Source organism: Mobula hypostoma, chromosome 17 (genome assembly GCF_963921235.1).
Source record: "Mobula hypostoma chromosome 17, sMobHyp1.1, whole genome shotgun sequence".
NCBI classification, from domain to species: domain Eukaryota; kingdom Metazoa; phylum Chordata; class Chondrichthyes; order Myliobatiformes; family Myliobatidae; genus Mobula; species Mobula hypostoma.
Genome location: NC_086113.1, coordinates 68,365,741 through 68,378,838, shown reverse-complemented (window position 1 = coordinate 68,378,838; position 13,098 = coordinate 68,365,741). Strand labels below are relative to the sequence as shown.

At 43.5% G+C, this 13,098-nt stretch overlaps 1 protein-coding gene across 6 annotated transcripts in view; it reads right to left on the bottom strand.

The window, feature by feature from the left end:
• Positions 1–13,098, bottom strand: part of ulk4 (unc-51 like kinase 4) — a 755,583-nt gene that overhangs the window by 695,759 nt on the left and 46,726 nt on the right. For all 6 annotated transcript variants that reach the window (XM_063070087.1, XM_063070088.1, XM_063070093.1 and 3 more), the window contains exon 9: positions 12,143–12,244. In XM_063070087.1, the coding sequence (XP_062926157.1) occupies positions 12,143–12,244 (102 nt within the window). The remainder of the gene's footprint in view (positions 1–12,142; positions 12,245–13,098) is intronic.

The following is a 13,098-nucleotide window of genomic DNA, read 5'->3' as shown; positions in this document are numbered from 1 at the left end:
GACCCTGATGTAGAACTGAGGAATAAGAAAGGTATGACTACGTTAATGGGATTACATTATAGACCTCAAAAAAGTCCACAGGATTTAAAGGAGCAAATCTGTAGAGAGATCATAGACTGTTGCAAGAAACATAATATTGTCATCGTAGGTGATTTTAACTTTCCACATATTTACTGGGACTCCCATACTATAAAAAGACTAGATGGGATAGAGTTTGTCAAATGTACTCAGGAAAGTTTCCTTTATCAATACATGAAAGTGTGGCAGGGTCCTGAATTACCCCTATGAACTGTGCTTGATTATCCCTATGAACTGTGCATGTGACGTGAAATTTGTCAACTTAGCAGCAGCAGCTCAATGCAATACATAATATAGAAGAGAAAAACAAAAATAATAAAAAATAAACCTGATTTTTATTTCGTTTCTCTACTGACCATATAGTCAAAGTAAGAGTTATAAAGCTTAATCACTTAATCACATATTGTATACTGTTTGTTATTTCGGGGTACTGATTTGTAACAGGGGACACATCGCGCAGCGAGAGTTACATTTATAACTACATCGATATGTTGGGATGAGGTAAGATCCTCAGAGATCATGACACCCAGGAACTTGAAACTACTCACTCTCTCCACTTCTGATCCCTCTATGAGGATTGGTATGTGTTCCTTCGTCTTACCCTTCCTGAAGTCCACAACCAGCTCTTTCGTCTTACTGACATTGAGTGCCAGGTTGTTGCTGCGACACCACTCCACTAGTTGGCATATCTCACTACTACACTCCCTCTCGTCACCACTTGAGATTCTACCAACAATGGTTGTATCGTCATCAAATTTATAGATGACATTTGAGCTACGCCTAGCCACACAGTCATGTGCATATAGAGAGTAGAGCAGTGGACTAAGCACACACCCCTGAAGTGCACCAGTGTTGATCATCAGCGAGGAGGATATGTTATCACCAATCTGCATAGATTGTGGTCTTCCAGTTAGGAAGTCGAGGATCCAATTGCAGAGGGAGGTACAGAGGCCCAGGTTCTACAACTTCTCAATCAAGATTGTGAGAATGTTGGTATTAAATGATGAGCTACGGTCAATGAACAACATCCTGACATAGGTGTTTGTTGCCCAAGTGGTCTAAAGCCGTGTAGAGAGTCATTGAGATTGCGTCTGCCGATGACCTATTGTGGCAATAGGCAAACTGCAATGGCTCCAGGTCCTTGCTGAGGCAGGAGTTCAGTCTGTTATGAGCAACCTCTCAAAGCATTTCATCACTGTCAATGTGAGTGCTACCGGGCGATAGTCATTAGGGCAGCCCACGTTATTCTTCTCAGGCACTAGTATAATTGTTGCCTTTTTGAAGCAAGTGGAAACTTCCGCCTGTAGCAGTAAGAAGTTGAAAATGTCCTTGAATACTCCCACTAGAAGGGGTCAATAACTTTACAGGGTGTTTTTTTTTATATAGGCCGCCCAATAGTAACAGGGATATGGAGGAGCAGATAGCGAAACAGATCCTGGAAAGGTGTAAAAATAACAGAGTTGTTGTGATGGGAGATTTTAATTTCCCAAATATCGATTGGCATTTCCCTACAGCAAGGGGTTTAATTGGGGCAGAGTTTCTTAGGTGTGTTCAGGAAGGTTTCTTGACACAGTATGTAGATAAGCCTACAAGAGGAGAGACTCTACTTGATCTGGTACTGGGAAATGAACCTGGTCAAGGTGTCAGATCTCTCAGTGGGAGAGCATTTTGGAGATAGTGATAATAATTCTATCTCCTTTACAATAACATTGGAGAGAGATAGGAACAGACAAGTTAGAAAAGTGTTTAATTGGAGTAAGGGGATTTATGAGGCTATCAGGCAGGAAATTGGAAGCTTAAACTGGAAACAGATGTTCTCAGGGGAAAGTATGGAAGAAATGTGGCAAAAGTTCAGGGGATTTTTGTGTGGAGCTCTGCATAAGTACGTTCCAATGAAACAGGGAAGTTATGGTAGGGTACAGGAACCATGGTGTACAAAGGCTGTAATAAATCTAGTCAAGAAGAAAAGAAATGCTTACAAAAGGTTCAGAGAGTTAGATAATGTTCGAGATCCAGAAGATTATAAGGCTAATAGGAAGGAACATAAGAAGGAAATTAGGAGAGCCAGAAGGGGCCATGAGAAGGCCTTGGCGGACTGGATTAAGGAAAACCCCAAGGCATTCTACAAGTATGTGAAGAGCAAGAGGATAAGACGTGAAAGAATAGGAGCTATCAAGTGTGACAGTGGGAAAGTATGTATGGAACCGGAGGAAACAGCAGAGGTACTTAACGAATACTTTACTTCAATATTCACTATGGAAAAGGATCTTGGTGATTGTAGCGATGACTTGCAGCAGACTGAAAAGCTTGAGCATGTAGATATTAAGAAAGAGGATGTGATGGAGCCTTTGGAAAGCAACAAGTTGGAGAAGTTGCCGGGACCGGATGAGATGTACCCCAAGCTACTCTGGGAGGCAAGGGAGGAGATTGCTGAGCCTCTGGCGATGATCTTTGCTTCATCAATGGGGACGGGAGAGGTTCCGGAGGATTGGAGGGTTGCGGATGTTGTTCCTTTATTCAAGAATGGGAGTAGAGATAGGCCAGGAAATTATAGACCAGTGAGTCTTAACTTAGTGGTTGGTAAGTTGATGGAGTAGATCCTGAGAGGCAGAATTTACAAACATTTGGAGAGGTATAATATGATTAGGAATAGTCAGCATAGCTTTGTCTAGGGCAGGTCGTTCCTTACGAGCCTGATTGAATTTTTTGAGGATGTAACTAAGCACATTGATGAAGGAAGAGCAGTAGATGTAGTGTATATGGATTTCAGCAAGGCATTTGATAAGGTACCTCATGCAAGACTTATTGTGAAAGTAAGGAGGCATGGGATCCAAGGGGACATTGCTTTGTGGATCCAGAACTGGCTTGCCCACAGAAGGTAAAGAGTGGTTGTAGACGGGTCATATTCTGCATGGAGGTCAGTCACCAGTGGAGTGCCTCAGTGATCTGTTCTGGGACCCTGAATGAGGAAGTGGAGGGCTGGGTTAGTAAGCTTACTGATGACACAAAGGTTAGAGGTGTTGTGGATAGTGTGGAGGGCTGACAGAGGTTACAGTGGGACATTGATAGGATGCAAAACTGGGCTGAAAAGTGGCAGATGGAGTTCAGCCCAGATATGTGTGAAGTGGTTCATTTTGGTAGGTCAAATAGGATGGCAGAATATAGTATTAATGGTAAGACTCCTGGCAGTGTGGAGGATCAGACGGATCTTGGGGTCCGAGTCCATAGGACGCTCAAAGCTGCTGTGCAAGTTGACTCTGTGGTTAAGAAGGTATACGGTGTATTGGCCTTCATCAATCATGGAATTGAATTTAGGAGCCGTGAGGTAATGTTGCAGCTATATAGGACCCTAGTCAGACCCCACTTGGAGTACTGTACTCAGTTCTGGTCGCCTCACTACAGGAAAGATGTGGAAGCTATAGGAAGGGTGCAGAGGAGATTTACAAGGATGTTGACTGGATTGGGGAGCATGCCTCATGAGAATAGATTGAGTGAACTCGGCCTTTTCTCCTTGGAGTGACAGAGGATGAGAGGTGACCTGATAGAGATGTACAAGATGATGAGAGGCATTGATCGTGTGGATAGTCAGAGGCTTTTTCCCAGGGCTGAAATGGTTGCCACAAAAGGACACAGGTTTAAGGTGCTGGGGAATGGGTACAGAGGAGGTGTCAAGGGTAAGTTTTTTACTCAGAGAGCGGTGAGTGCGTAGAATGGGCTGCCGGCAACGGTGGTGGAGGCGGATAAGATAGGGTCTTTTAAGAGACTTTTGGATAGGTACATGGAGCTTAGAAAAATAGAGGGCTATAGGTAAGCCTTGTAATTTCTAAGGTAGGGACATGTTTGGCACAACTTTATGGGCTGAAGGGCCTGTATTGTGCTGTAGGTTTTCTATGTTTCTATGATTGGCACAGGTTTTCAGAGCCTTACTAGGTACTCCACCAGGACCTTCCGCCTTGCAAGGGTTCACTCTCTTTAAAACAGCCTAACCTCAGCCTCTGAGACGAAGATCACAGGGGCATCAGGCGCAGCAGGGATCTTCACAGCTGTAGTTGTGCTCTCCCTTTCAAAGCGTGCATAGAAAGCATTGAGTTCATCTGGTAGTAGAGCATTGCTTCACTATAATTTTATATGTTTCTACAAGATCTCCTCTCATTCTTCTAATTTCCAACAAGTACAGTCCCAGGTGATTCAATCTCTCCTCACAGTCTAATATACTCATCTCTGGAATCAACCTGGTGAACCTCCTCTGCACTGCCTCCAAAGCCAGTGTATCCTTCCTCAAGTAAGGGGACAGGAACTGCACACAGTACTCCAGGTGAGGCCTCCCCAGTACCCTGTACAGCTACAGCATAACCCCCCAGCTCTTAAACTCAATCCCTCTAGCAATGAAGGCCAACATTCCATTTACCTTCTTGACAGCCTGCTACACCTGCAAACCAACCTTTTGTGATTAGCGCACAAGCACTCCCAAGTCCCTCTGCACAGCAGCATGCTGCAATTTTTTACTATTTAACTAATAATCTTCTCTTCCACTTCTCCTTCCAAAGTGGATGACATCACATTTACCAACATTGTACTCCATCTGCCAGATCCTTGCCCACTCACTTAACCTATCCATATCTCTCTGCAGATTCTCCACATCTTCTGCACTATTTGCTTTTCCACTCAATTTAGTACCATCAGCAAACTTCGATACACTACACTCAGTCCCCTCTTCTAGATCGTTAATGTAAATCGTGAGCAGTTGCGGGCCCAGCACTGACCCCTGCAGCACACCACTCACCACTAATTACCAACCAGCATAACACCCATGTACCCCAACTCTCTGCTTTCCATTAGTTAACCAATCCTCTATCCATGCTAATATGTCACCCCCAATTCTACGAATCCCTATCTTATTGATAAATCTTACACGGCACCTTATCAAATCCTTTCTGGTAGGTCGTGTTTAACCAATCTGATCATTTTTCCAGGACGTTACTCGGCAACTTGGTGAAGGCAAGGCAGTGGATGCTGTCTACATGGACTTTTATCAAGGCCATTGACAAGGTCCCACATGGGAGGTTTGCTAAGAAGGTTCAGTTGCTTAGCATTCAAAATGAGGTGGTAAATTGGATTAAAAATTGGCTTTGTGGGAAAAGCCAGAGAGTGGTACTAGATGGTTGCCTCTCTGACTGGAAGCCACTCTTTGGTGCTGGCTCCACTCTTTGTCATCTATATCAACGATCTGAATGATAATGTGGTTAACTGGATCAGCAAATTTGCAGATAACACCAAGATTGGGAGTGTAGCGGACAGCATGGAAGACCAACACAGCCTGCAGCAAGATCTGGACCAGTTGGAAAAATAGGCCGAAAAATGGCAAACAGAATTTAATGTAGGCAAATGTAAGGTGTTAATTTTGTCAGGACAAAGCAGAGCAGGATTTAAACAGTGTATGCTAAGACACTGAAGTGTCAGGTAGAACAAAAGAATGTGGGAATACAGATCCATAATTTCTTGAAACTGGCACTGTAAATGGGGTCATAAAGAAAGCTTTTGGCACATTGGCATTCAGAAATCAATATACTGAGTACAGGAGTTGGAGTGTTATGTTGAAACTGTATAAGATGATGGTAAAGCCTAACTTGGGTCACCTACCTACAGGAAGGATGTAAACAAGATTGAATGCGTGCAGAGAAAATTTACAAGGATGTTGCCGGGACTGAGTTATAGCAAAAGGTTGAATAGGTGAGGACTTTATTCCCTAGAACATAGGAGAGTGAGAGGAGATTTGAAAGAGGTATACAAAATTATGTAAAGTATGGATAAGAGTAAATACAAGCAGGCTTTTTCCAGAAGTCAGATGGGATACAATTAGAGGTCATGGGTTAAGGATGAAAGGTGAAATGTTTAAGAGGAATATGAGGGGAAACTTCTTCACTTAGAGGGTCACGAGCGTGTGGAACAAGCTGCCAGTGCAAGTGGTGGGTGCAGGTTCGATTTCAACACTTAAGAGAAAATTGGATAGGTACATGGATGGGAAGGGTATAGGTGCAGGTCGATGAGACTAGGCAGATTCATGGTTCAGGACAGACTAAATGGGCCGAAGAGCCTGTTGCTGTGCTGTAGTGTTCTACAACTCTAACCTCATTACTACAGAAACCAACTTTCAACCAATTGGATGGACTTCTATGATATGATGAAAAAGCTGATGAAACCACAGGCTATATCCATGACTGTGTGGCTAGGCATAGCTCAAATACCATCTGTAAATTTGCTGATGATACAACCATTGTTGGTAGAATCTCAGATAGAGACAAGAGGGTGTACAGGAGAGACATGCCAACTAATAGAGTGGCGTTGCAGCAACAACCTGGCACTCAACGTCAGTAAGACTAAAGAGCTGATTGGGGACTTCAGGAAGGTTAAGATGAAGGAACACATACCAATGCCCAGAGGAATTAAAAGTGGGGAGAGTGAACAGTTTCAAGTTGCTGGGTGTCAAGATCTCTGAGGACATAACCTGGTCCAAAACATATCGATGCAGTTATAAAGAAGGCAAGACAGCGTCTATACTTCATTAGGAGTTTGAAGAGGTACACTCAAAAACTTCTATAGTACCATGGAGAGCATTCTGACAGGCTGACAGGCTGCATCACTATATGGTATGGGGGGTGGGGGGGCTACTGCACAGGACCGAAAGAAGCTGCAGAGAGTTATAAATTTAGTCGGCTCCATTTTGGGTACTTTGTCTACTAAGTACCCAGGACAACTTCAAGGAGTGGTGTCTCAGAAGGGCAGTGTCCATTATCAAGGACCTCCAGCACTCAGGGCATGCCCTTTTCTCACTGTTACCATCAGGTAGGAGGTACAGAAGCCTGAAGGCACACACTCAGCGATTCAGGAACAGCTTCTTCCCCTCTGTCATCCGATTCCCAAATGGACATTGAACCTGTAATCACTACCTCATTTTTTAAAAATATATTATTTCTGTTTTTTGCACAATTTTTAATCTATTCAATATATGTATACTGTAATTGATTTATTTCTTTTTATTTATTATTTCATTATTTTTTCTTCTGGTATACAATGTTTTTCATTGAACAGCTGCTGCTAAGTTAACGAATTTCACGATACACGCCAGTGATAATAAAGCTGATTCTGATTCTAAATTAAGATACTAGAGATGCACACAAACTAGCTGTACCTCTAACCAACATACAAAAAATGTGAGAAAAATTCAGCAGGTCAGGCAGGCCTATGGAGAGAAATGAACAGTCAATGATTCATGCCAAGACCATCCAAACATGAACAGTTCATTGCTTCCATGATGCTGTCTGACCTGCTGAGTTCCTCCAGCATTGTGTGTGTTGCTCAAGACCTGCAGCACCTATAGAATCTCATGCATACCTTGCACCAATACAGGTAGGGTAGGGGGTGGTTGGGTCGTATTCCTTAAAAACTAACTATATCACAGTTTTGTACAACACAAAATTTTCATCAGTGCATGTATCAAGAAAAACATTAAAAACATTTATCATTTTTTCACACAAATTCTGTGAGATCAAATTTTATTAAGTTGCAACACCATTTCCCATTATTGTATTTTTGACCCAGCTAATGAAACACAGTATGCGCCTTCTTCACCACCTGTGCTGTAACTTTCGGGAAACTCTGGACTTAAACACCGAGGTTACTCCTCAAATTTTGGGCCCCACATTGATAAGTGTCAACTCTTGCAAGCAGCATAATGTGCACTTAGCAGTATTAAATTCCATCAGTTATTGCTCTGCCCATTTAAACAAGTAATCACTATCATCCTGTAACCTGTGACTATCCTCTTGAACATCAACACTACCAATTTTAGGGCATTTGCAAACTTACTAATCATACTCCGACACTGATATACAAATTGTGAATTAATGTAACAAATGAAAGGGATTCAAGCCTCAGATGTAAATGGCTCCCCACTGCTCACTGGGTTCCAATCACAAAATAACCTTCCATTATCATCATCTGCCTCCTATTCACAAGCCAATTTTTGGATCTATTATGATAATTTGCCTTGGATACCACAACTTGCAACCTTTCCACCAGTTTCTAATGTGGACTCTCCTCAAAGGACTTATTGTAATCTAAGTATATTACAAAAACGTCATGAGTCTATTTTGTTATCTCATCAAAAAGTCAATCAAATTCATCACATAGGGTCTCCTGCTAATAAAATCAAGCAGACACTTTTTGATTGGTCACATTTCTAAGTGCACTTAATCCTGTTCATCAATTGTTTTTTCCAAATAACTTCCCCAGCCTCTTATTACTTGGACAGTCCTGTTGTGTTTCTTCAATACAAGATACCATATTGGAACAAGAATTTCTGATTCTTTTCCATTTCTGACACCTCCCTCCCCTTTCTCTGCATTTCCGACACCATCTTCTCCTTTCTCAATCTCTCTGTCTCCATCTCTGGAGACAAACTAATACAGGCATCTTAAATAAACGTACTAATTCCCACATTAATCTTAACTATACCTCTTCTCACCCATCTCCAGTGAAAAAAAAGCTATTCCCTTTTCTCAGTTCCATCGTCTCCGCTGCATCTGTTCAGGATGTGGATTTTCTTTCCAGAACATCAGAGATAGAACATAGAACATAAGAAATCTACAGCACATTACAGGCCCTTCGGCCCACAAAGATGCGCCAACTATATAACCTACTCCAGAAACCGCCTAGAATTTCCCTACCACATCGCCCTCTATTTTTCAAATCTCCATATACCTAAGAGTCCCTTAAAAGACCCTATTGTATCCACCTCTACCACTGTCACTGGCAGTGCATTCTATGCATGCACCACTCTGTGTGTGAGACACTTACCTCTGGTATCCCATCCCCCATACCTACTTCCACCACCTTACAATTATGTTCCCTCATATTAGCCATTTCAGCCCTGGGAAAAAGCCTCTGGCTATCCGCACAATCAATGCCTCTCATTACCTTATACACTTCTATCAGGTCACCTCTCATCCTCCGTCAGTCCAAGGAGAAAAGGCCAAGTTCACTCAACCTATTCTCAAAAGGCATTATCCAAGCAATCCAGGCAACATCCTTGTAAATCTCCTCTGCACTCTCTCTATAGTATCCACATACTTCCTGTAATGAGGTGACCAGAAATGAACACAGTATTTCACGTGGGGTCTAACTAACATACCTCACAGTACTTGAACTCAATCCCAAGGTTGATGAAGGCCTACACACCATATTCCTTCTTAACAACACTATCAACCTGTGCAACAGCTTTGTGTCCCCTAGGGACACGGACCCCAAGATCTCTCTCATCCTCCACACTACCAATATTATATTCCATCTTCAAATTTGACCTACCAAAATGAACCACCTCACACATCTGGGTTGAACTCCATCTGCCACTTCTCAGCCGAGTTCTCCCACTTTCAAATCTCTTACTATCTCTTCTTTCAGTTAGTCCTGACGAAGGGTCTCAGCCCGAAACATTGACTGTACTTCTTCCTAGAGATGTTGCCTGGCCTGCTGCGTTCACCAGCATTTTCTGTGTGTGTTACCCAGTACAGTTATTGATCACTTCCTGTTCCTAACTTCCACCCACAGAGACTCCATAGACAATCCCTCCATGTCTTCCTCCTTTTCTACAGCCGTGACACTATCTCTGATCAACAGTGCTACGCCCCCACCTCTTTTGCCTCCCCCCCTGTCCTTTCTGAAACATCTAAAGCAAACTCAAAGTAGCCATTCTTGCCCCTGAGCCATCCAAGTCTCTGTTATGGCCATAACATCATAGCTCCAAGTACTGATCCACGCTCTACGTTCATCCACCTTGTTCATAATATTCCTTGCATTAAAATAGACACATCTCAAACCATCGGTCTAAGCGCGTCCCTTCTCTATCACCTACCTATCCTCCCTCTCGCACTGTCTCCAAGCTTTCTCTATTTGTGAGCCAACCGCCTCTTCCTCCGTCTCTTCAGTTCGGTTCCCACCCCCCAGCAATTCTAGTTTAAACTCTCCCCGATAGCCTTAGCAAACCTCCCCACCAGGATTTTGGTCCCCCTGGGATTCAAGTGCAACCCATCCTTTTTATACAGGTCACTCCTGCCCCCGAAGAGGTCCTAATGATCCAGAAATCTGCATCCCAGCCCTCTGCTCCAATCCCTCAGCCAAGCATTTATCCTCCACCTCATTCTATTCCTATACTCACTGTCACGTGGCACAGTCAGTCATCCCGAGATTACTACCTTTGTGGTCCTGCTTCTCAACTTCCTTCCTAACTCCCTGTAGTGTGCTTTCAGGACCTCCTCCCTTTTCCTGCCTATGTCGTTGGTACCAAAATGTACCATGACATCTGGCTGTTCTCCTTCCCACATCAGCATATCTTGGACGCCATCAGAAACACCCCAGACCCTGGCACCTGGGAGGCAAACTACCATCCGTGCTTCTTTCCTGTGTCCACAGAATCGCCTGTCTGACCCTCTAAGTATAGAGTCCCCTATCACTGCTGCCATCCTCTTCCTTTCCCTACCTTTCTGAGCCACAGGGCCAGACTCTGTGCCGGAAGCGCGGCTACTGTTGCTTCCCCCAGGTAGGCTGTCCCCCCAATAAGCAGGAGTACTTATTGTCAAGGGGCACAGCCACAGGGGTATTCTCTGGCCTCTGACTCCTGCCCTTCTCTCTCCTGATTGTTAGCTACTTATCTGTCTCCCCAGGCCCCGGTGTGACTACCTACCTATAGCTCCTCTCTATCATCTCCTCACTTTCCCTGACCAGACGAAGGTCATCGAACTTCAGCTCCAGTTCCCTAACATGGTCACTAAGGAGCTGTAACTCGACGCATCTGACGCAGATGTGGACATCTGGGAGGCTGGGAGTCTCCCGAACTTCCCAATCTGACACCGAGCACAGAACACTGGCCTCACACACATTCTTCCTGTCTGTATTCTACTCAGGTAACCTGCCTCACCTCAACCCATTAACACCTAAGCCCCGTTGAGCCAAAGCCTTCCTACTCTGTCTCCCTTGACTCCGTCGCCTACTCCTCTGAGCCCGCTCTATAAGGCTCTCTCCTTTTAAACTCTTCTCACTGTTCTCACTGGTTGACGTCCATGTGTTTGCGCAGTTGCACTCCGATCAAACCGTTGAAGAAATAAGTAGAATTTATTATCAGAGTACATGCATGTCACCACATAGGTGAAGCCACAAATATGTAAGATTGCTTATACTATTACTTCCTTTGTACTTTTGTACCGGGGGGGGGCAGAGAGGGTTGGGGGGGCGGGCATTTGAGGGTGGCGGGGCGGGCAAGAGTGTCGCAGGGAGGGGGCGAGTAAGACAGAGAGGGTGAGGCGGAGAGACAGAGGACAGCGAGGGAGTCATCTCCAAAGGTGGTGATTGAAGCTGTCGGGGGGGGGGAGCAAGGTTGTCGGGGGAAGCAAGGGAGACGGATGGGTTTGCAAGAGGGGCAAAGGGGTGGGCGAGAGGGGCAACATCCTCCAAAAATGTTTAAATCCAATCTTGCCCAGCTAATGTTATTACAATATTTCTGTATAATCAAGTTCTGGTTCAATATAGGGAAATCCCATTGTAAATTCCCGTGACTAAACACTCAGTAATAACATCAACCAGGCAACAATAAAGAAAACACCATAGCAACAGCAACACATTTGTACACAGACATCACAACAATCTGGCAGCTTAGTCATAACATTCTCCACTTTTTAACAGTCCTAAAGTTCATAAAAATTCCAACTTTCCAGCCTTACAGAATAATGTAGTGTGTTTCGTCACTTTGTTATTCATATTTCTTAACTATAAGATATCCAAAGTTATCACTACAAATGCACTAAAAAATTACAATTGTGTTAAAATTAACTTGAATTATTAAGCATTAAATTGGTACATAATATTTAAGGCCAACAGGATTTTTTTTGATATTGAGGAAAACATCCCCATTCAGAAAGTTTCAAAAGGAAAGGAACCAAATAACTGGGCAATTCTGTGAGTATGACATTAATAACCCTCACCCCACCCCACCCCACCCCACCCTGTTACTAACCTCATGCTGATGCTGCTGTTCTTATTATCACTGAAGGCCTTTTCAAATCCAGCAAAGGACCTTTGCCAGAAAGGATGCTCCAATAAGCCACTCCATGTTAGCCTGTAAATTAAGAAGAATAATCTCTATTCATACCACTGAAGTACAAGGAATTCTGTGCAAAATTTTTCAGTGATGTTTCCCCTGGGTCAGTTTTAAGATCCTGCTCTTTTTAATCATGAACGGAACAGGAAGAGTATTATCTGTATTAAGTTTAAAGATAGCATTAAACTTGAAAAGGTAGTACAGTATAATAAAAACACTCCCAAAGCTTCTCCTAATTTTATAATTTTCCATCGTCTCCCCTGAGCCTCCAAGGTGCAGGAGATAACAACTCAAGTTTATCCAATTTCTCTGTCTAACAGACACTCAAATCCAGGCAGCATTTTTGTGCAGGAGAAGTTTACCTTCTCCAAAGCCTCCACATCGTTCCTGTAATGGGGCATTGATAATTAAAAAGAAAACCCACTATGCCTTCCTTACCACCAAGACGGGGAAGAAAGAACTGGACTGCAGAAGTTTAAGGTGAGGGGGAGAAATTTAAAAGAAATTGAGGTAGTATTTTGTCCACAGAGGGTGGCAGTTTTCTGGAACAGGCTGCCAAGGAGTTGGAGGACGCAGATACAACTGCACTGGGATTTGCACAGGTTTTTAGATACAAAAGGAATAGAAGAATGCATGCAAATGAGATAGTATCACAATTGTCATGCAGTCTAATTCCCAAAACATATTCCACACAATCAGGAAAGCTCTCCAACACCTCTACTTTGTGAGGAAGCCAAAGAGAGCTGGAGATGAAAGACGGATTGTGAAAACCACATCACCAGCACACTCACCACCAATGACATACACTGGTGTGCAAAAGTTTGGGCACCCCGGTCAAAATCTCTGTTACTGTGAATAGCTAAACAAGTAAA